The sequence below is a fragment of the Meles meles genome, chromosome 3 (genome assembly GCF_922984935.1).
Source record: "Meles meles chromosome 3, mMelMel3.1 paternal haplotype, whole genome shotgun sequence".
NCBI classification, from domain to species: Eukaryota; Metazoa; Chordata; class Mammalia; order Carnivora; family Mustelidae; genus Meles; species Meles meles.
The window spans coordinates 153,100,086-153,124,933 of NC_060068.1; the positions used below are offsets into that span (position 1 = coordinate 153,100,086).

The 24,848-nt window shown below is 33.5% G+C and overlaps 1 protein-coding gene across 5 annotated transcripts in view; it reads left to right on the plus strand.

The window, feature by feature from the left end:
* Nucleotides 1-24,848, plus strand: part of RICTOR (RPTOR independent companion of MTOR complex 2) — a 128,708-nt gene that overhangs the window by 68,259 nt on the left and 35,601 nt on the right. For all 5 annotated transcript variants that reach the window (XM_045998756.1, XM_045998758.1, XM_045998759.1 and 2 more), the window contains 13 exons: nucleotides 3,256-3,382; nucleotides 6,327-6,496; nucleotides 11,751-11,818; nucleotides 15,393-15,460; nucleotides 16,674-16,756; nucleotides 18,100-18,187; nucleotides 18,926-19,016; nucleotides 19,126-19,192; nucleotides 19,332-19,412; nucleotides 21,445-21,545; nucleotides 23,521-23,686; nucleotides 23,992-24,093; nucleotides 24,210-24,256. In XM_045998756.1, coding sequence (XP_045854712.1) covers nucleotides 3,256-3,382; nucleotides 6,327-6,496; nucleotides 11,751-11,818; nucleotides 15,393-15,460; nucleotides 16,674-16,756; nucleotides 18,100-18,187; nucleotides 18,926-19,016; nucleotides 19,126-19,192; nucleotides 19,332-19,412; nucleotides 21,445-21,545; nucleotides 23,521-23,686; nucleotides 23,992-24,093; nucleotides 24,210-24,256 — 1,259 coding nt within the window. The remainder of the gene's footprint in view (nucleotides 1-3,255; nucleotides 3,383-6,326; nucleotides 6,497-11,750; nucleotides 11,819-15,392; nucleotides 15,461-16,673; nucleotides 16,757-18,099; nucleotides 18,188-18,925; nucleotides 19,017-19,125; nucleotides 19,193-19,331; nucleotides 19,413-21,444; nucleotides 21,546-23,520; nucleotides 23,687-23,991; nucleotides 24,094-24,209; nucleotides 24,257-24,848) is intronic.

Here is a 24,848-nt window from a genome sequence, read left to right on the forward strand (position 1 = left end):
GCAGGCTCCCTGCCGAGCAGAGAGCCCGATGTGGGGCTAGATCCCAGGACCCTGGGATCATGACCCGAGCTGAAGGCAGAGGCTTTAACCCACTGAGCCACCCAGGTGCCCTGCCTCTTATGATTTTCTTAACATTTTCTTTAGCTTCCTTTATTGTAAGAACATAGTTTATAAAACAAGAGTATGTGTTAACTGTTTGTTATTGGTAAGGCTTTCAGTCAAGAGTAGACTTTTAGTATAGTTTGTATATAGAGTTCAGTACTGTCTGTGGTTTCAGTATCCACTTGGGGGTCTTGGAACATATCCCCCATGGATAAGAGAGTGGGGAAGAACTACTGTGTTTCTTCTTAGTAGACACGTAAATGAAATTACTGCTTTTTTGATGTAGTATTGGAGAAAGAGGATTACTTGTTCCCCACTCTACTTTTCTCTTACTTGTATGCTTGGAGTTAATACCATTAAAAGGATGTCACAGAGTGTTACAAGTTGGTTTTGGGGTCAAGTTTAGATAAAGTCCATAGCAGTTTCAATAAGCAGTTCAGACCATTTTACAGGATAGGTCAGAATCTAAATTCTGCATTAGAGGGTGGTAAGGATAACCCATAATGCTTCTAACAAGAGGTTTTCAAGGAATTTTTTGTTGTTAATTAATGTGATACCCTCATGGCAAAACACTGAACTTAAGAGTTAACTTGGTAAGGACAGTTATGTATGAATTTTTTCATGTTTCATCCTAAGTATCCTGTTTCATCCTAAACATTTATGAGACTTGTGCAGTATATGGTTGCTTTTATGTAAAAACATCAAAGAATTTAAATTATTTAAAAAATAAAATTTTTAACCCTTCTCTTTACTCACCTTTGAATTCAGTGCATACTTCAGAATGGTAGAGTGTTGAATTTGTACATTAACTAGATCTCCTCTTTTTCTCTTTTATTTCAATTGTCCAGCTTGGGGTTAGTAGTAATACCCACAGGTGAGCATAGTAAGGAAGAGGTAAATGGATGAATGGCTTAAAGGAAATTTACAATTCTAGTAAGAGTAATATTGAAGATAGATTACAGTATTTCTGTCAGTGGGTAAAGTGTCATATTGAGGCTGTGATTTCACTCCTCAGATTTTTTGTTTCTAAGATTTTATTTATTTATTTGACATAGAGAGAGAGATCACAAGTTGGCAGAGAGGCAGGCAGAGAGAGAGAGGGGGAAGCAGGCTCCCTGCCGAGCAGAGAGCCCGATGTGGGGCTTGATACCAGGACCCTGAGATCATGACCTGAGCTGAAGGCAGGGACTTAACCCACTGAGCCACCCAGGCACTCCTTGTAAAATGTTTTGGCTCATTACCATTTAGTTTGTAAACAGCCCAGTAGAAGTAAATAGACCCTTAACAATTTAATAATGCTATTGCAAAAATATTATTTTCTTCTGTTATCTCCTAACACACAGAGTAATTTGAGGCAGATAACATTTGTGAATCCAAAGGCAGGAAAATTGCTTACACTTGATGGTAGGATGTAGACTCAGAGGAAGAATTGTGGTGCAGGGTTCCTCCTTGGTTTAGCTAAAAGAAGATAGGATTAAGAGGAACCATACTTGCTGAATGAATAGTGACCTCTATTGGTTAGAGGAACTATAATTTCAGTAGTATTTTTTAAAAAGATTTTATTTATTTATTTACAGAGAGAGACACAGCTAGAGAGGGAACACAAGCAGGGGGAGTGTGAGAGGGAGAAGCAGGCTTCCGAGTGAGCAGGGAGCCGTATGGGGCGCTCGATCTCAGGACCCTGGGATCATGACCTGAGCCAAAGGCAGATGCTTAATGACTGAGTCACCCAGGCATTCCTCAGTCATATTTTTTAACAGTCAAAGGACATATTTCTTTTTTTCAGCAACATCTTGGCAAGAGCTAGTAGAAATTAATGTTAGTTATAATGGCTATGTCACGATGGTTTTTTTTGTATGCATTTTAAAATATTCTATCTAAGTATTAATCTTCTTTATTTTAAAGAAAAGGTAGAACCATTTGTTGCTTTAGGATAACTTTTCCATGAGTAATTAAGGAATATTCATGGTTTTTTTTCCCTTTTTCACCTGTCTTCACTTGTCTCATTCATTTGGAAGATTTTTTTTGTTTGCATGCTCATTTTCAGTGTCTTTGATTTTTTTTTTTCCCTTTCTCTCCAGTCCAGAGAATCTTCCCTGGTTTTTGTCTTTCTCTTTTTCTGTATAATTTTCCCACTTTTCAGCTGTTACTACTCTTTATCCCCTTGAAATTCTATTCACTGCCTGCCTAATTTAAGCCATCAATTTTCCTTACATATTATTTCTTTTTTCATATAGTAAGAGATTAACATAGCACATATTTTTTTACAGTTGAAGGGGATTCATTTAGGGAATCACCTGTCCTTGATACATACGTTTATAAATCCAGTAACATCTAATACAGATCAATTATCCCTACTCAGAGACCTATTATTTTGGAAATTGTTCACCTACCAGGCTTTGTTTATTAAACAGTCATTAACTACATTATTTGTTTTCTTTCTAATTTCCAAACTGAAGATATGTTATCTATTTTCACTATTACAAATATATTATTGCCAATTAAACTTTTTATTTAAAGTAAGATTATCCAAAGTTTTGTTACTAGAAACATACTATTTGCATCATGCTTTTTGAAATATTAAACATAGATTATGGATTACTAATTTTACCTTTTGGCATAGCAACAAGTGATGGTTAGAGGGAGATTATGAGGCATCTGTTGCAGTAAAGTGAGGAAGAATGAGGGCCCAAATTAGAGTTTGAGGGGAGAGAGAATATGGATAGTGAGTAAATTGGTAGGACAGGACTTGGTAGCTATACATGGGGAAGAGTTAGGAATGGAATAGTACAGTAGTGTGTTGACAGCTGTTGTTACCACTGACTTCCTTTGTCTAGGTACTGAAAAGTTGTATTAAATATAGTTCCTATTTGAGAGGAGCTTAGAATCTCAGAAACATTAAATATTGTCATTTAATTGATTTATAGTCTGAATTATTAGGGGAAAATAGCCAACATTTTTCCACAGTAACAATTATTAACATTTATTGCATCAATTAGTAACCCTTTGAAATGTTCTTATGAAGAAGATTAAAATTGATGCCTGGATCTTATAAATGTTCTGTGGTTATAAACACCTCGATCTGAACAAAATAGGTTTTAAACATGTATTATGAAGTAAATAACTTCTCTTTCTGATTCCTCCCTGTTACAGATGATTACTGTGAATGCTTCCTTGTTTCCTAGCTCTGTGGCCAACTCATTAATAGCAGTTGGAAATGACGGACTTCAAGAAAGAGACAGAATGGTCCGAGCATGCATTGCCATTATATGTGAACTAGGTCAGAATTCTCTTCAAGTAATAAAAATGAAGCATTTTAGGAATATATATATATATATAAGAATGTAACATTTTTAATGTGAACTGGGTCAGAATTTTCTCCAAGTAATAAAAATAAAGTGTTTTAGAACAAATATAAGAATATGACATTTTAAAATGCCTTTCATGCATGAATTCTTAGTTATTGCTACAAAGATATGAAAAATTTAATTTATAGGAATTTAAGTATTGTCCAGATTCCAGTGTTGAGAATAAAATTGCTTAAAGTCTGGTTCTCAGACATTAGTTAACCACACTATATCTTGGTGTGGGTTAAAAAACAATCTATTATACATTAAAAAAAAAAACTAAATGCAAAACAATGAAAGAGTGAAGTGGGGAAAAACAGAAAAAAATGGATGAGCATTTATCTGATGATTGTAAAGAAAAGGAGTCTTGAGTTATCAAAGAAATAAACAGATTTCAGCAGCTATAGATTTTGTTAAAAGGAAACAAACAAAAAAACCGCTCAATGCTGGAGCAAACAAAAAATAAATGTTACAAACATGATAGGTAAGTAACTTATTTTTTTGCAGATCAGTAAGAAAAATAAATAATTCTCAAGGAAACATGACTAATCAACATATTTAAAAAGTTCAACCTCACTTAAAACCAAAAAATACACTTTTAAATGATAAGAGATGATTTTTCCCACCAAAAGTAGAGCTCGTGTAGGTTACATTCACTCTTGATATAATAAAGTTAATAAAATCGTAAACTAAATTTAAGAGAATCAAACCCCATTATTGAAGATTTAAAGGTTCCATTCACAGTACATACTTATTTAAAAACTTATTAAGTCAGGAAGTTAATCAGGGACATTTTGAAAATAATAAAAATTTGACATGTCAGTGTATGGAATGCTTGGAAAGCTGTATTCAGAGTTAACTTACATAAAATGCTTTTATAATTAAGCAAAAAGCAATGAAAATAAGTGCATGAGCCCAAGAAATAAAAGAAAGAAGGAAAGAAAATCAACCTTAAGGTAAGCAGGAGGAAAGCAACAATGAAATTAAGAGTCCTAATTAGAGAACAAGATTGATAATTTAAAATAATCTGTTAGTTGGAGAGAAACATACACGGATACCAAAGATGCACTAATGTTTGAAAAACACGGACGTCAGAGAAACACAGGATGAATATACAAATGAGGAAGAAAATAGGAATTTTTTTAAAATTATGAAATAATTTTTATAAATATTTGAAAATCTTACTGAAATGAATGGGGTTTTGGAGGAAATTTTATTTCCAGTTAAGTCAAAAAGTAGAAAACATAGTAAGATAAAAACCATAGAAGTACTTGATGAAATAATTGCCTTCAAAAAGACTTATTCAGGTAGTTTTGTCTTTAGAAAATTGTTCCAAGGAACAGAGTTCTTATATAATGTAAGCTAATTGAAAGTATTAAAATATGGGAACGTACCAATTTTTTAATGAAACTGTCATTTTATATGCATATACACATAGATATACATATACCCACACCTATACACATATATAAAATAATTAAAACCTTTTTTGTTAACATTCTAGAATATTTCAGATCAGTACTGTATTATTCTTAATGGTAAATCTCTGTAAGTACTATAACTTTTAATTCCTAATTAGTATTGCTAGAAACTTACAGCAGGTTAGTAAATTAAAATAATAAATGATGTTTACGTATTGTAGATGATATATCTAGAAAACTCTGAATCAGCTGAAAAACAACTTAACTAATTCAGGACAGTGGAAATGTGAAAATACAGATAGATTTATTTTGTGTTTCAGCGATAAAATTAGTAAATATATTAGAGAAAATAATACTATTTCCAGAGTAGAAAAGAAAACTACGTATCACAAAACTTAGTAAGAAATGTATGACTTGTGCCTGTGTTTGGGGGGATACTTTTTACATTTGAATTTGTCAAATTAATCCTTAATAATGTAGAAATGAGAACATTGGTTGTGTAGTAGAGGGAATACTGATTGAAAAGTGATATGAGGGAACTTTCTAGGATGATGAAATTTCTGTATCTTGATTGGATATTGGTTATAAGAATATAAAAATTCAAAATTTATTGAACTGTACTGTTAAAATCTGTGAATTTTACTCTATGTAATTATACATACCTCATGTAGAAAAAAATAGAAGAAGCCTAATTCTAAAATAAGGCTAGAATAAACACGAGATATCCAACCATGAGAACATTTTTGAGAAACAATAATGAAGGGAAGGGAAGAGTTTTTTTTTTTTTTTTTAATAAAAACTTATTAAGCTAGGTTATTAAGAGAGAAAAATGAAAAGAAATTGAGTTGCAGACGGTGGTATATAGGGAATTAGTATATCAGAAGAATAAAAATCAGTTTGTGAAGCATGCTGGGATAATTGATTAAACATTTGGAAAAAGATTGAGTTTATCAGTATTAAGCAAAACTCAATTTCCTGAGATTGAAAGCTGGAATGTTAATCATGAACTCATTTAAAACACATAGATGTATGTGCGGGCATGATCAGAAAAGGCCTGATCTTTGAAGTGAGGAGGAGTTTCTGAGTTTAAAATCTAAGATTAAAATCCAAAGTTAAATTGTAAAGCAGATGAAAGATTTGAAATAGATGAAAAACTAATATATTCCCATTAAATGAACAACTTCTTGCAATTGATAGGAAAAAAAAAACTATTCCAGTAAAATATGGACAAAGAATATAAAAAAGCAATTCAGAGACATTAAAAAAAATCAGGGTTTTGGGAAGAGTATATTCAGTGACTCTTATTAGATACATTTATCCATGTTTTAAATGTCTTTGAGTAGAAAGTTTTTCAAGTCAGAAAGGAAGTTGTTTCATGATAAAATTCCAGATTTCTGATTACTTTTTATTATATATCCACTACATACTTTATTAAGTTTTTCTTTTTTTATTTTAGCACTTCAGAATCCAGAGGTGGTGGCCCTTCGAGGTGGACTAAACACCATCCTGAAAAATGTGATCGACTGTCAATTAAGTCGAATAAATGAGGCCCTAATTACTACAATTTTGCACCTCCTTAATCATCCAAAGACCCGACAATATGTGCGAGCTGATGTAGAGTTAGAGGTAGGAACTTTAATATCCTTTTCTAGTTTTATAATATGACTTTAAATACATACCTAGTCTTGCTTTGAAATTTTAAAGTTAATAGATGCAGCACAAAGTTAATTACCAAACATAAATTAAGACTGACTTTTCCTCAGCAATATTTTATAACTCATTTCATTTGGACTGATTTGGAACTACTATTCTCAAGAATATTCCATCAATATATAAAGTAAAGTTTATTTTTTTTATTATCTGTGAAAACTTTATTAACCCAATTATAGCACAAGTAAAGTTGCATATACATTTACCTGCTTATTTAAGAGAACCGTTTCTTTTGAAGAACTTTATAGTATGTTAACTGTGTAAATAGCTCCCACTAATTATATACTATTTATTTATTAACCCATGCTAAAATTCTCTGAACTTAGAGGCATTTGTTAGCAACTAATGACCATATGTACTTGAAAGAAGAGGAATACGAATCTTTTCTTTTTAAAATATAGTGCAATTTAATTTTTTTTATTATTTCAGTGTTTTTTTACAGTTAGTCTAAAATAATAAGACTCTTTGTACTCTTTTTTATAATTAAGTGTGTAGTGGAGGTTAGAACAGAATTACTGCAAACTGATCTTATAGTTTATCTGTGTGAATGTACCACATTGTTGTCCATTGTAGATACCATTCAGAGTAAGATTAAACTAAGGATTTGTTTATATTTGGGTATGAAATTATGCAAAATATAAAAGATGAGTTGTTCTCTAGCATGTTTTTCTAAATCATTATATGGAATTTGTCTTCAGTCTCAACGGTTCTGGTTTTATTAAGGCCAATAGAAGTATTTGAGATTATAAAAGTGACAGCTTTTATCATTAACTAATAAATAAGTAAAATTTTCTTCTCAATAAGTCATTTCAAATACAGTCATTATTCATGGGAGTCCATTGGGAATAAACTAGCATTTTTGATGTTTTAGAGTATGTTTAGCCTGAATTTTTTTTTTAATCAGGTAGAACTATAATTTTAGGATTGGTGAGATGATTATAATAAAGGCCTGTTTTTTATATGTAATTATAAAACAAATTAGCCAAGCCTTTATTAAATTAAAAAAAAAAAACCTCAAAAGAATATGGTAGACATTTAAGTACAGAAGAATCTTTGCTTATGTATCTATTTCTTTAAAACCACAAATGTTTGTTCTTTACTCCTCAACAAGATTTCCCCAAAATAGCATAGTGATTTGGAGCAGAGACTTTGGACTATACAGATCTGGTTTTGATTTTTTTGCTCCTGTGATCTACTAGCTTTATGACTTGGACAAGTTATGAGCCTCTCTTGGACCCATTTTTTTCTTAGGTAAAAGGAAGGTCATGGTTTTCATTTTAAAGAATTATTGTGAACAGTAAATACTGTTGTAATAATAGTAGTTGTAATAACACCAGCTAACACTCATGTAATGCTTATATGAGTTAGTATTTCCAGGTACTTTACATATGTTAATTCTAATCTGCATAAAATTTGATCTTTGTACTTAAGTACCTAGCACATAGTAAATATTCAACAAATACTGTTTACCTTAGATATCATTCTTCATCATCCACTTTAATATCATCTTCATTTTACAGTCGCTAAGAGAATATTATCCTCATTTTTATTAATTATATTTTACAAACTTTGATTCTAAATTGATACTTTGATTTCCATTTCTCCATACAAAGGAACTATTTTCAGTGCTGCTATCTCTGTTGTTAGGCTCAGATCTGTCTTCCTCTTAAAAATCCCTTTTTAAATTTACTCTTGCTTTAATTTCTGCTATCTGTGATATGTTTTGACCTCAGACAGAAAAATGTGTGGATTTAATATAATGTATATAATGTATATAATATAGACAGTCTATAAGGGTTGTAAATCAATTGTAATTTTTTATAGTAATTTTTAAAAACTTTATCTTTTAAAGTTACACTTCAGAATAGAATAAATTCGATCACTCATAGCATCTGCTATGGAAACTACAAAACAGGAATAATTAGGAAAGTCATATATATAAAGCAGCATAGAGCTGTGAAAGCAATATGAGCCAAAAAGAGTGGAATTTGTGAGAGCGAAGAGCTTTGAGAGTTGCCCTGAAGATCTACAGATGCTCTTGGAGGCATTTGCAGATTTGGGGCACAGGCTAAAGGCTAAGAACATGATGTGGGCCTAGTAGACCAGAGTATTTGGCAATCATGCAAGTATGGTAAGCCTAGAGATAGGCAAAGTCCCAGACTAAGTCTGATATACTCCTTTAGATATTTGCTGAAACAAGACTGTGCGGGGCAAAAACTATGATGTCAGAACCTGAGGTGGTAAGCACAGTGGGGAATATGTTGTGGTCCCCAGTGCAAAGAATGCAAAGACCTTTTAGGAGGGGCCATGGGCAAAAGTTGGAAGGCCCAAAAGCAGTAGTGAATTTACACTGGTTATATGCAATTACTTTTTTTCTTGGGGCCATTTATTGATCAATATATAATTAGAAACTGAAAATCCAGGTAGGCCTTTGATGGGATCAGAAAAGCCAAAGTAGCTTTTGGCATTTGTATGGTACTAAAACACTAATTTCTTGTTCTTGACATATCCCAAATTCTGAAGCTTTTCTGGATGGGTAAAGATTTAAGTTCAAAACTTAAGAAATACATAGAAAAGATTCCCAGTCTCTATTGCTAAGGAGAAAAATATTTGCTAAGTTCTCTATTGAAAATCCTGGAAGACCATACTTAAGGAATAGGGAAAACCAAAGGTATACTCAGTCTTCTCAAAATTACAATGTAGTCTCAATTTAATACAGTTGGTGATAAAGATAAGGTGATCAGCCCCCTACCTTACTCTAACTAACAGAGGAAAGGATAAACCATTTCTGATGGAGGTAACATCATTTGGAATATTCACAATGTCTGACATTCACTTATTAATTTGATTGAATGTCATGCAAAAAGATATGACCATTTGACTGAACACCCAAAAGAAAAACATGCTATAGAACCATACCCACAGGTTATCCAGATAGTGCAGTTAGAGGGAAAGAGTTTAAAACAACCATGGTTGTTGTTTTAAACAACACCCAGGATGCCTGGGTGACACAGTTGGTTAAGTGTCTGACTCTTGGTTTCAGCTCGGTCATGATCTCAGGGTTGTGAGATCCAGCCTCACAGCACAGCCTCTGCTTAAGACTGTCTCACTCTCTCTGCTTCTCCCATTTTGTGCTCACTCTCACGTTCTCTTTTTTGCTATCTCTCAAATCAGTCTTAAAAATAAATAAAACAACCATGTGTAATTTGTTCAGGAAAATTAAGGAAAAAAAGAAAATGATGAAATAATGGTGAATTTGAACAGATAATTGAAATACATAAATGATTTCAGTGGAAGTTGTAGTACTGAAAAATACTTGAAATTCTGAACTCAATGAAAAATGCATTTTGGACAAGAAGATACTAGTAAACTAGAGGAAAAGTCAATAAAAATATCCAGGGTAAAGCACAGAGAGGAAAAAGAAAGAAATGACTAGAACACACAAAAGTGATAAGACATAATTTTGTCTTTGGAGAAGAAGGAAAAAATGGGCAGAAGCAAATATCCAAAGAGACAGTGGCCAGGACTTTTGTTTCTGAAACTGATGAAACTTCATGCTCACAAAACTCTGAATAAGATAATACAAAGAAAACATGTAGGCACATCATGGTAAGATTGTTGAAAACCAAGATAAATAAAAATCTTGAAAACAGCTTGAGGAGGAAAAAAATAAACCCAAAAAACATGTTACTTTCAAAGGAACATGTCTGATAGCTGATTCCCAATAGAACTCTTGAAAACTAGAAGACAGTCATATGGTATCTTTAGAGCACCAAAAGGAGAATATGCCAGCCTAACCCAAAGAAAATGTCTTTCAAAAACAAAGGTAAAATAAAAGATTTTTTGAGACTAAGGAAGAAAAAAAGAGAAGACCAAACAGAATGTAAAGAAACACTACTCTTTCTTGGATTACTAGTGCTTACGTCAGGAAGACACTAAAGTGGTCCAAGGGGAGGTACCTGTGGAGAGGAGCTGAACTATGTCACTGTCAATTAGCACATCGTGCATGAGCCATCTTGAAACAGGTCCTCCAGCTCCAGTCAAGGCTTCAGGTGACTATAGTCTGACCAGTATTTTGACTGCAATCTTAATGACGGCCCCAAACCATAACTGCATAGCTAAGCCTGTCACAGACGTCTGCCTCCCAGGAACCATATGAGATAATAAATATTTATTGTTGCTTAAAAAATGACACACACAAAGAATGAAAGAGTAAAGGGAGTCCTTAAGGGAAAAATGCTCTAAGACAAACGAAGAAATTTAGGAAGGAATGAGTAGTGACAGAAAAGGCACATATATATGACTAAATATAAAAGAATACTGATTGTTGAAAGCAATTTTAATAATGTCTTATGTATTTTAAGTTATATTTAATATTAAAAGTTAGACCAGAGTAATGGAGTAGGCATGGTGAGAGAGTTGATAAATGAGATATAGTGGTTAAAAGTTTAAAATAAATGACTTTAGCAAGATTGCTAAATACAAGGATAATACACCAAATACCTTGGACTTTTTTATACTAGCACCAAAAGGAGAGTATGATAAACCACTTAATAATGTTCAAAAATAAGCAAAACTAAGTCATGGTTTTAAAAGTCAGAATAAGAATTTTGGGTTAGGTGGTGACTGAATTTAAAGAGGGAATAAGGAGCCTTTAAGGATTCTAATGTCTTCTTCATCTGGTGCTAGTTATAGGGATGGACTTAGTTTGAGAAAATAAACTAAACCTTAGAATCATGGGTTGTGCAGTATATATATGTGTTATACCTCAGTTTAAAAGTTCCGAAATTTAATTTGTACATTAAAAGTACTCAAATTAGGCACCTGGGTGGCTCAGTCTGATCTGCCTTCTGCTCAGGTCATGATCCCAGGGTCCTGGGATTGAGGCCACATCTGGCTCCCTACTCAAGCAGGGAGCCTGCTTCTCCATCTCCCCTTGCTCTTCCCCCTGCTCATGCTCTCTCTTGCTCTGTCAAATAAGTAAAATCTTAAAATAAAATTAAAAATCATGCATATATTCCTTGCTGATGAGTTTGAAGAACCAAGTTTCTCAAACAGCATACCCAATAAAGATACAGAGAAGTGAAATTAATTTTAGCTTGTTATAGGAAGAATGTATTTTACAATAAATGCTAAATTTTTTCTTCTTTTTCTCCTTTTTTTTTATTAGCGAATTTTAGCACCCTATACTGATTTTCACTACAGACACAGTCCAGATACAGCTGAAGGACAACTCAAGTAAGTACCATTTGTTCCTAGTAATTTATTAGGTAGTGTGTATGTTGCTGGTAAAGCTTTTAGGTTTGTCTGATTGCAGGTAGAGTTAGAGCAATGAGAGTTTAAGTAAATTTCCTCAATGAGAGTTTAAGTAAATTTTCACTAATAGGAAGTTTATGTTGTGGTTCTCATAATTAGCTCTGGTTTAAAAAATTAAAAAGTTAAAGAGAAATTTAAAGACTCAGACTTTCTTATTTAAAATAATGTAAGATAGATTGCAATAAAAACCTAGATCTTTAATTATTTTTCTATTGTATGTATTTTTAGCATAATTATATTAAGAGACTTGAAAGAATGAAATAACAATAGGGAATAGAATGAAGAGCTGCCTTAACAAACTGACTAAGCAGAAAGATACTCTGTAGAATTTTGAAAGTAAGGTTAGTGGGAAAGTAAAAGAAGATAAAGTAAAGGTTGTTTTCTAGGAATGAGGTAGGGTAATTTTCAACATCTTTTTGGAGAGAAAAGCCCATGTTCATGAGGTAATTTTGGGATAACTATAAATTGATTTAGAGATCAGTGTATTAACATATTATCTGTAAAGATTTTGCAGATGGCACGATAACAATAAATGTGCTATGAAGTGTTTTTCTAGTAGGATTATTGAATTGCAGATAGGCACTTATTTAATACATAGAATATAATTTAAAATTCTTAAGTTTTAGAATATTGTGAAATGGGATTTTTTTTTTGTTTTTCATTTTTCGTTGTTTTTCATTTTTATGGAAGATAATAAGTGGTTTTATATCTTTAATTGCTTCTATCTATAACTGTGGACTGATCACACCCTAACATTTCTTGACCTGAGCTAAGAAATCAAAATAGATGTTCTTTGTTTAAGACTTCTCAAATCTTACTCCTGCTGAGTTGTGAATTGGGATTCTTAGGCCCCTTTCCTGGCTTTTCCTGATGACCTTTAATATTCTCCTTATTGATGGCAGAAATGCACTTTCCACTGTTAACTGACAAATTACTATGAATGTAGCAGCTTAAATAAATCAGTTTATTAGCTCACAGTTCAGTAGGTCAGAAGAGGTCAGATAAGAGCTGGCATAGCTTTTATCTGGAAGTTCTGATGAAAAATCCATTTCCAAGCTCATTCATGTTGTTGGCAGAATTTACTTCCTTGCTATTGTAAAACTGAGATCTCTGTTTCCTTGCTGTCAGCCGGGGCCTACTATCAGTTTCCAGAGGCCACCCTTGTTCCTTGGCACTTGGCTCCCTCTGTCTTCAAACAGAGCAGAAATTACTGGAATCCTTTGCTTTGAATCTGTCTGACTTTCTCTTCTGCCACTAGCTAGTGAAAGCTCCAATTAGATCAAGCCTACCAGATGATCTCCCTGTCTTTTAAGATCTGCCAGGCTATATAAGGTTAAATTAGTCACAGTCATAGCAATGATACCATATTCACAGGATCCAGGGTAGGGCATGGAATCTTGAGGGGAAGGTAGACATTTTTAGAATTCTGCCTACTGGGATGAGTGAGAGATGAACCTGACTGTTTTTTAGAGTTGGAGGGGTAAGGTACATTCTACCAAAATCCTTCCTTACCTGTTTGGTTCCATGCTTTACTTTGATTTAGTTCCTGGAGTATGGGTGGTTTCTGGAGCATTGGTACATTATGGCTAGGGAACAAGGGAAAATGGAGTGATTTTTTTTTTTAATATTACAAATTTATTGATTAGGTTAGAGACAGATTACTAGGCAGTAACTGTGGGTATGTCATTAACATTTTTTTTTTTCTTTTGGAGAGAGAGTGAGTGTGAGGTAGGAGGGGCAGAGGAAGAGAGAAAGACTGAGAATCTTAAGCAGGCTCCTCGCTCAACCTGGATCCTGATGCGGAGCTCCATCTCATGACCCTAGATCATGACCTGAGCCTAAATCAAGAGTTGGATGCTTAATTGACTGAGTCACCCAGGCACTCCTGTCACTAACATTTTTTTTTTTAAGATTTTTTATTTATTTGTCAGAGAGAGAGAGGAGCGAGAGTGAGCACAAGCAGACAGAGTGGCAGGCAGAGGCAGAGGGAGAAGCAGGCTCCCCGCCGAGCAAGGAGCCCGATGTGGGACTCGATCCCAGGATGCTAGGATCATGACCTGAACCGAAGGCAGCTGCTTAACCAACTGAGCCACCCAGGCGTCCCACTAACATTTTTTTTAAGATGTATTCATTTACTTGAGAGAGTACAAGCAGGAGGAAAGGCGGAGGGAGAGGGAGAAGCAGACTCCCCACTGAGCTGGGAGCCCTACATGGGTCTGTCCCAGGACCTGGAGATTATGATTCAAACCGAAGGCAGATGCCCAACCATCCGAGCCACCCAGGTGCCCCTGTCACTAACATCTTTACGAGAAGGAGCTATGAAAACTTTAACCCATAATTGTCTAATTCTCATTTCTTCCACCACCCTATCTCCTCATTTTAGTTTCTGTTACATTCTCATGTATTTGATGCTGCAGAGCTTAGTGTGGCTTGTGTATCTTTTTTAAGTGTTTTTTATTTCTCTTTCGCAGACTGCTCACTGTTCTTTAACTTGATTTTTTTTTTTTACATCCAGCCCCTCCATTTTTTCTTTCCCAGTTCTCTGGATTTCTGTATTCTCACGACTGTTAAGGACTTTATGAGGGAAGACAAAAAAACACAGGCAGTTGGGAAAATAGAGGTGGTTGACATGGCATAAATAGTGTAAGATTGCTATTAAGTATTGAAACCGGCCATAAGTCATATGTGGAAAATATTTAGAATATAATAGTTCTATTTCTTGATTAATGGTCAAAAACTATTGCATAAGAAAACAGTACAATACTTGAATACTCAATTAGAAGAAAATAGCTGTGATATTAATAATATTTCATATCAGTGAGTATATGGGTTGTTGAGCTTGCATGTTAGAAATGCTAAAATAAAAAAAGAAAAGTAAAGAAATGCTGAAATAAGTTTGGGGCAAGAATTTTCAAGTGAAGAGAATACATGGGTAGGGCATCTGGTTGGCTTAGTGAGAAAAGAATGTGACTCTTGATCTTGAGGTCATGAGTTCAAGCCCTACATTGGGTGTAGGGTACATAGGATGTATATGTATATATGTATATACATACATAAATATACATAAATAGCAAACAAACTTTTAAAAAAAGAAAGCATGTGGTAAAAGTAAGAGGTAATTTTCTTTGCTAAGGGGTAGCCTTTTGACAGGGATGCTTATTAAATAGGGTGGTGCTGTCTGTAGTGCTCAATTAGAAGTATTAATGAGGTATCTAAGAACAGTTTTCAGGAAGAGCAGGAAAAGTAGAACCAAATTGAAAAGTGGAATTTATAACTTACTTTAAACTATGTTGGGAGTTTTAAATTGAGGCAGGGGTCGATATATAATTGGGTAATTTTCTTTGATGTAGATCTTTTTTTTTTAAACATGTTTTATTTCCTGTGTAAATATTTAAATGTTAACTAATGATAGTTATTTTTCCTGATATAGTAGAGGGAAATCTCACTTTATATTTTAACATTTAATTTTTTGCGCCCTGCACCTACCGCCTCTCAGAGAAGACAGAGAAGCGAGGTTTCTAGCCAGTAAAATGGGAATCATAGCAACATTCCGGTCATGGGCAGGTAAGTTACCTGTGCTGCTTAATAAGAAAACCTTGATTCATTTTTTCAAACGTTAAATTACTGTTGCAGCACCTAATTTAGATGTTAACCTGGTCTTAACTTTGTATGTTATTATTAGAGAGGGATTTGTATAAAATTACTAAAATTGACTATTTGTAAGTCTGTGTGCTAATGGTTACCTGGGTGATTAAAAAGTCTTATTGTGGACATGAGCTTTCCATTTGCCTTAGATAAATACCCAAATGGAATTGCTGAGTCACAAGGTGGATATATGTTTAGTTTTATAAGAAACTGCCAGACTTTTTCTCATAATACTTAAACTATTTTATACTCCTATCATCAGCATGTACAAGTTCCACTTGCTTGCATCCTTTCCAGCATTTCACGCTGTCTTACATTTTAGCCATACTGGTGGATGTGTCATGGTATCTAATTGTGAATGTTACTTAGATTTCCATAGTGACTAATGATACAAATATTTTGTATGCGTTTATTGGCTATTCACTTCCTTTGTGACATGATATTAATGTGCTTTAAATTGTTTGACTTAATTCTCCCACTTAAAATTTCAATCTATACAGATTATTTGAATTCTGCTAATTATAGTTTTTTTGTGTATTCAGCAAATTTTAAAATTATACTTTTTTTTTGTTTTTAAGATTTTATTTATTTATTTGACAGAGAGATCACAAGTAGGCAGAGAGACAGGCAGAGAGAGAAGCGGGGAAGCAGGCTCCTTGCTGAGCAGAGAGCCTGATGCGGGGCTCCATCCCAGGACCCAGAGATCCTGACCTGAGCGTAAGGCAGAGGCTTAACCCACTAAGCCACCCAGGCGCCCCTAGACTTATACTTTTAAAAGACAAATGCCAAGCAAATTTTTTCATTTCACTTTAGGTTAAGGAGGTATTAGGTAAGAGAGACAGAACATTGTTCTCTTCTCTCTGGTATTCTGAGACTCATCAGCAAACAGGAGGAGTACTGGGCAGTCAGATTGATGAACTTTTTTGAATATGCAACAAATATTTAAATTTAAATGATAAAATTACTGATAATCTCTAGTCAGTAGGGAAATGTTACTTATGATAACCAAATAATAGCATAATTTTGAAGTTATCTGGAAAAATATCACAGATTTTATATTATGAATATATTACTCTATATATTTTTTGAAATTTAAATCAGTGATTTTTTTTTTCTTTTTTATCCTCTTTAGGTATTATTAATTTGTGTAAACCTGGAAACTCTGGGATCCAGTCTCTAATTGGAGTACTTTGTATACCAAATATGGAAATAAGGGTAGGCAAAAGTTACTCTTACTGTTTCATTCTCAGACTTTTAACAGAGGAAATTAATTATTAAAAAAATTTATTTCAGGTGTTGCTTTTTCCTCTTGAATTGTTCATCTATATCATAGAGCATTGAAAAAAATACTTGAGTAAATATTTGCTGCTTAGTCGAACCCTAAGGCTAATGCAAATAATTTGAAATACTGATGTTGTTAGGAACTATAACTGAATTAAAAACTGGATTAAAAATACAAAATTAATTATGCTTTATTCATTTATTTTTATTTTTTTTAAAGATTTTATTTATTTATTTGACAGAGAGATCACAAGTAGACAGAGAGGCAGGCAGAGAGAGGGAAACAGGCTCCCTGCTGAGCAGAGAGCCCGATGTGGGACTCGATCCCAGGACCCCGAGATCATGACCTGAGCCGAAGACAGCGGCTTAACCCACTGAGCTACCCAGGCACCCTGCTTTATTCATTTAAAAATGCAGACAGAGGAGGGCATTCTCATTGCAAAAGTGATTTCAAGCAATATAGAAATATATTTAGTAAAAAGTAAATATAGTATTTATGTGTCTTGTTTTGTAAAATGAGTGGTGGTTTTCATTAAAATTGGGTCATTAATATTTATATGCTTATTTATTAGATATATTCCTAAATTATTAGTGCATTGTAATTTATATCAAACAGCTAAAAGAAATTGAAATTGGAGTGGAAAATATGAACTCTTGGGTGATTCTTCCTTTTCTACTTAAATGTTTTAATTGTGCTCAAAAGAATAAAATTTGCCTTTTTCTTGTTTTTCTTTGTATGAGCCAAACCTGGAGTTGAAAAACATTAGAAGATATTAGCTAGGGGTTCCTTGCTTAAAATGTGAACTGAGAAGCCATTAGACCATGGAAATGGAAGGATATGATTTTAGATGGAAAGATCTATAAGCAGGGAACTAAAGATTGGGGTCAGTTTACATGATGGCTTACTTTGCAGGTGGTGAAAGAACATGGTTTTTGGAGTTTGGCCCACTGAGATTTGACTCCTGATTTTAGTCTTTATAGTTCCGTGACCTTGGGCAAATTACATTTAACCTGTAAATCTATTTTTCCATATGTACTACAATGGGGATAATAAAAGATTAATTGAAAAGATTAAGTCGTGTATGTAGTAAGCACACCATAGTTTTCTCTTCTCTAGTATAGACCTGAGATGGCAGTTTTCTAAAATAAGGAGTTCTGTTTCTATCTGTTTTTTTTTCTCTGTGAATAGGACATTTAAAACATCTATTTTAAATTTTTAAATTTAAATGAAGATCCTTCCATAAAAGTAAATGAACTGTATTTATTTGCACTTGCAGCGAGGTCTGCTTGAAGTGCTCTATGATATATTTCGTCTTCCTCTACCTGTTGTGACTGAAGAATTCATAGAAGCATTGCTCAGTGTAGGTAAGTATTGAAGTCCATTTGTATCTGTTCATATACTGTGATTTTTAAAATGGTTTATCGAATACATGGAGTCCCTCAAAGGCAAAATACTGAACTAAATATTAAATACCATTTTCTTACTGCATCATCATAGCATAATAAATTAATATAAAAATAAAACCTTAAATTTCTAAAAATAATGACCATCACCCTAGGTATTGCAAATGAGCAGTGAAATTCATAGAAAAATGAACAAAGAAAGAGCAGAGATAAGAAACTGATGTAGTTCTCAAATTAGATTATTTAATCCTTCCTATAGTTGTGTTTTACCCATATGACTTCTAAGTCCCAAAATGAAAGAAGTTTAGATCTGTGTATATCAATAAATCATTTATTTGCTGTATGCCTTTTCACTTATTTTTTTTTAACATTTTTTAAAGATTTAGTTATGTATTTCAGTGGGGCAGGGGCAGCAGAGACGGAGAGAGAGAATGTCTAGCAGACTCCCCTCCCCGCTAAGCCCAGAGCCCCATGTGGGGCTCATTCCCACAACCCCTAGATCATGACCTGAGCCAGAATTGAGAGTTGGACATTCAAACCAATTGAGCCACGCAGGTGCCCCTCAGTCTGTTTTTTTAACCAATTTCTGTTTTTTTAACCATTTTACAGCATTCTTTATAGCCTGACTAGCCAATGGTTAACTGATGTGTTTTAGTGATTTCTCACTTTCTTCTAACTACCTAATTTTAACTGTTTTAGATCCAGGCAGATTCCAGGACAGTTGGAGGCTTTCAGATGGCTTTGTAGCAGCTGAGGCAAAAACTATTCTTCCTCATCGAGCCAGATCCAGGTAGAATTTAGGGAACTAGTTCAAATTTATTATAATTACTGTTTTTTTGGTAAATCATGTAGTATACTGAGCAGTTTTTAAATTGTTTCTGTGCTATGTTTATTTCTAGGCCAGACCTTATGGATAATTATTTGGCACTGATACTCTCTGCGTTTATTCGTAATGGGCTTCTAGAGGTAAGACTTACAAACCTTATTTTATTTTATCTTAAAAATTTTCTCTGACAGAGTTCTTTCAGAGCAATAAGCATATGTGATGCTTAAATGTGTTCCTATGTACTGTTGCAACAGTAATATTTTCTTTATATTTTCAAAGGGTTTGGTTGAAGTGATAACAAACAGTGATGACCATATCTCAGTTAGAGCTACCATCCTTTTAGGAGAGCTTTTACATATGGTACGTTGAACAACTTGTGATTATGTTTCATACCTTTAATGTTTTAATTTATAAAATAATGTTACTTTGTAGTATCTCAAAAAGTAAGTTTGCTTTTTTTGAGTGTTTGCCTTTATGGTGCGAAGAACCCTTCATGCCTTGTATCTATCTATACATATATGTGTATATGTGTGTGTGTATGTGTGTGTATGTGTGTGTGTATATATAGTATAGGCTAGTTTTATAAATGGAACATGTAAAAATCAAAAAGTACTGAATATTGATTTTTATACCCACTTTTGATGTTGATATTTTGAGTCTTATAAATATTAATGTATCTCAAAAAGACTTGGTGCCTAATAAGCAAGAAATTACAAAACTAGATATTACTTCAGTCAAGCAGCAGTGGAATTGATGCAGCAATTAGTGTCTGAATTTTAGAAAACTGAAAAAAATTCTAAGTATAATTCCCTTCTTTGAAAACATTCCCTGCAAACTTGTGAGTTGAGGCTTAGAAGGTGAGTTTTTTGTGTTTTTTTATTTGTTTGTTTGTTTGGTTTTGGGGAGTGGTTTGCCTTGATTTTATGACATCAGTAACTTCTGGAAACAAGGCGCTTAGGAAGTGATCCAACCAGTCTTCACTCCCAGTAAATCAAGCAGTGGGAAAACTGATTGTTTGCAAGATAGAATTCCTATTTCTAAGTCACCTGTTTGTTAATAGAATACTAAATAAAAACCATTTTTACTGGTTAAGGAAGAAGTAACCTTGTAGCAGATCTTTTAAAATTATGTTATGATCTTCTCATTGGCAAAGTACTTTTTGTTTTTGTTGTTTTAGTCCTCCCCACCTCTAGTATTTTGTTTTGTTTTGTTCTACATAATAGCTGGGTTCTGTGAGTGAGGTAAAGAGAATTAAACAGAGTTTAATGATAACTATTTTATTTACCAACTAATTGTTTAGCCACATGCTCTGTTCTCCTTTAGTCCATCTGTGGAAGAATAAGTAATACTGCAGGTTTTCTGATCTGATTTTTTTGTTTCTTCAGATTTTATTTGTTAGAGAAGGAGAGCACAAGCAGGGAGAGCAGCAGGCAGAGGGAAAAGCAGCCTCCCTTCTGAGCAAGGAGCCCGGTGCAGAACTTGATCCCAGAACCCTTTCTGACCTGAGCCAAAGGCAGACGCTTGGTTGACTGAGCCACCCAGGCGTCCCTTCAGATCTGATTTTTATTTTTTTTAATTGATTAAATTTTTTAAAGATTTTTATTTATTTATTTGTCAGAGAGAGCATGCATGCACACAAGCATAAGCAGAGGGAGAAGGAGGCTCCCCCCCATGCAAGGGAGCCTGATGCCGGACTCCATCCTAGGACCCTGGGATTACCACCTGAGCTGAATGCAGATGCTTAACTGACTGAACCACCCAGGCGTCCCTTTTATTTTAGTTCCTAATATATCATTTCCTGTAAGATTATCAATATTTAGAATTACTTGCTCTTTATGAAGGAATCTCTTTTATAAATTTCATTTTTTCCTTCCTCCATGACCAGAATCCTGGATTCCCTTGAAATAAAAAAGCTGTTCGTTTTGAATATAGTGGTATTAGTTCATTGCTTGTTATGCTTACATTTTCTGGCTTCCACATTTGATTAATTTACTTATCTTCATTGGTAGAAAGCAGATTGTGTGGTGGGTTTTATTTGGAAAATAGGATTAATGTAACATTATAGCACTGGATTAAGTTTTGATATGTAATCCTTTCAGATCATTTAAGAATTGAGTTTAATTGTAATTAAATTCATTTTAAGTTACCACTTAATGTTATAATAAAGGATCTGTAAAATTCGGAGTTTTATTAATGTAATATGAGTCTGTATCTCATTCGGTCTCATCCTTATTGAAAGTAGATAAGATAAATTATAAATAAGTATGTATTGGAAAGTGAATCAATAAGTTCATTTCATGAGTAAAAGCTTTAGTATTTTATCTGTGGATAATCTATTATATAAAACATTCCTGTTTGTCACTTCCTAAAAAATACTATGTTTCATTTTTAGGCAAATACAATACTTCCTCATTCACATAGCCATCATTTGCACTGCCTGCCAACCCTAATGAATATGGCTGCATCTTTTGATATTCCCAAGGAAAAGAGACTGTAAGTTTCAGAGCTTTAGCAAAGACTGTGTCTGGTATATTTAATACCCATTTAGATGACCTTCTCTTCTTTTTAAAATTCTGTGTATATGTGTAGAGTTTGCTTGGAAATGCTTTTTGTGGGGGAAGGAGTGGAATTCTTTTGGGATGCCTTCCAGATGAGAGGAAAATTGATAGTATTATTTAATGTAGTCTACAAAGTATTATAGCTTAGTAAAATAAAATCAAGTTTTTCTAGCATGTTTCTGGACCAGGACATAAACTCTACCACATCGTTAAAAATGGTGTTTGAGAATTTTTTGGACTATTTTATGTTTTGAGTAGCAACTCAGGCTCTTTAATATCTAAACTACTTAAAGTTAGTAAAGCACAAAGAATAGCAATGTATTCATTTGTATGTGTGGTTAAAAATTTTGGAATTTAGTAACCCATACTATAGGCATTGAAGTAAGCTAAACTTTTAAATCTGAAGGAGATACTGCAAACAGAATTTATGAACAGAAGTATGCTAATACAGCCGTAGGTCTGCTGGAATTTCAGTGCTAATAATAAAATATAATTTAAAAGGTAAAGATGGAGAAGCTTGATTAGAAAGTACTAGTAGGAATCTTTTTCATTTGGTTAAGATTATGTCTAAGCCAGGAGTCTGACTTCCTTCCGTCCTTCCTTCCTTCCTTCCTTTTTTTTCTTTAATTCTACCTATTATTAGAAAAATCTATATATTTAGACTTTTTTGTAGTATTAGTGAAATATAGTTCATTAGCTGTTCAGAACTGTGAATTTTATTGACAATTACACCGTTCTTAAAAGTTTAGTTAGCTTTATTAATTCAGAAGTACATATATGGGCCTCACTATAAATAACATTCTTTTAATTTTAACTCTACCAGTGAATTTATTATTAAATTTATTATTTAATAGAATGAACTTGTATTATAAACTGAAAGTTAACTAGGGATTATCTCAGTTCTAACTCTAGGCTTCCATAAGTAATGGTAGCTTTCAGGTTTTGTTTTGTTTTTTTAAGTTAGTTTATTCAAGCATCCTATCTCTGTATTTAGTGTGGGGCTCAAATTGATAATCCCGAGATCAAGAGCTGAATGCCCTACTGACTGAGCCAGCCAGAAGCCCCTTTCAGTTTTTATTTTAGTAGTTTCATGATGAAAGAATGTGTTTCCCAAAGCCTGGTATACCTACCCTCTCTGGGTCAGATTATGGCCATGAATTTCAGGGTTCATCAGGAATTCAGATTTACCTTCAAAATTTCAGTAATCATAGTCTTATAACGGTTTTTTTGTTTGTTTGTTTTTAGCTCAGCAAGCTTTCTTTCCTTCAGTAGTTCCCAGTCTGAGCGCATCTCAAGGTTTTAAAATTTTAAATCTGATTTGTTTTTACCAGAAGTTCTGGAGTTGAGACTTGATTGCTACCAGATTCTTGAAAACTGTGCTTTTATGGACCACAAACAAGGAATTAAAAATAATGTTTAGAAGGATACCATTAACAGTTGCAGATCAGTGGGGGAAAATAGAGACTGTACAAACCGATATTGGAATCATCAGTTACCCACACGATGGGGGGAAGTGAAATATTCCTGCCTTTTACCATAAGCAAAAATTCCTTTCAGGTGGATTTAAGGATTTAAATGTGAAAAGCAAATTTTTAAACTTCTATAAGAAAAGAGGAAAAACTAGGTTCCTAACTTTGTAGGAGTTTTTAAAACCAGTATACAAAAAGTGCCCACCACCACAGAAGAAAAGATTAATAAATACGTATTTAGTTGGGTCTACATAGTGTTTCTTCATACAAATCAGCAGTGTTCTTGATTTTTTTTTTCTTTGTGGTTCAATTTTGATTAAATAATTTACTTTTTAGTAACAATCTCTAGCCTTGAATTTAAATATTTTACTAATTTACCAAAGTGATCTCTTTAAAATTATGCTAGCTTTGCTACAGAATTCATTCATTTTTTTTAATTAGGCGAGCCAGTGCAGCCTTGAACTGTTTAAAACGCTTCCATGAAATGAAGAAACGAGGACCTAAACCTTACAGCCTTCATTTAGATCACATTATTCAGAAAGCAATTGCAACCCACCAGAAACGGGATCAGTATCTCCGAGTTCAGAAAGATATATTTGTTCTTAAGGTACTGACGTGAAATGTCGCAGTTTTTAACTTAGTTTCTTAATTTTTAACTGATGGATTTTAATATGCATATACTTGCTTGAGTTAGCAGTTTTATTCATGCTTATGGAATTTCAAATGGCTTTCTAGTTTTCTAATGACTAGGCAGTTTAGAGCTATGTTTTTGTAACTTTTTAAGGTTAAAAAGCCTTGATAATTCATCCTTAAATGAAAAATCTTTCTTTATATTTTAAAAATTTGAACTTAGTTTTCTGAATGTGAAGATAATTTGCCTTAATTTTCCTTATTACTTTCTGATGATGTTAGGATACAGAGGAAGCCCTTCTAATGAACCTTAGAGATAGCCAAGTCCTTCAACATAAAGAGAATCTTGAATGGAATTGGAATCTTATAGGGACCATTCTTAAGGTAGGACAGACTACTTCTTGGTTATGGCTTCATTGTATTATTCATTGTAATTCGTCATAATTATATTTTGGGAATTGATAAATACATATATGATATAACATATTATGTTTTTCTAGTGGCCAAATGTAAATCTAAGAAACTATAAAGATGAACAGTTGCACAGGTATGTAACAACTGTTTTGCATTTAAATTGAAAGAACTTATATTTGAATTAAATTACACCTGATACCCATGAAAAGTAATAATTGGTGTTTTAAAGATACATACAGGGACACCTGGGTGGCTCAAGTGTGTTAAAGACTCTACCATCAGCTCAGGTCATGATCTCAGGGTCCTAGGATCGATCCCCGCATCGGGCTCTCTGCTTAGCAGGGAGCCTGCTTCCCTTGCCCTCTTTCTCTGCCTGCCTCTCTGCCTACTTGTGATCTCTGTCAAATAAATAAATTTTTAAAATCTTAAAAAAAAAGACATATACATATTATTAGTTTGTATTCAGTAGATGCGTGTATACATTTTTTTGTATACTCTAACAACCCAAAAGCATCAGCCAGTTTTTTTTCTAGTATTTGTATTCAGGTTTTACTTTTGGAACATGCGAAGTACTTCAGATGAAAGTTTCTCAAATGGGGGTAATTTCAACCATGTTGTAATCTTAGCCCTAAGGCATGAGGATGACATAATAAGGACATAGTGTTACCCTCCTAAAATGATGGCCATTTTTACTGTTCTGCTTCTACTTGCATTTGCATCTGACT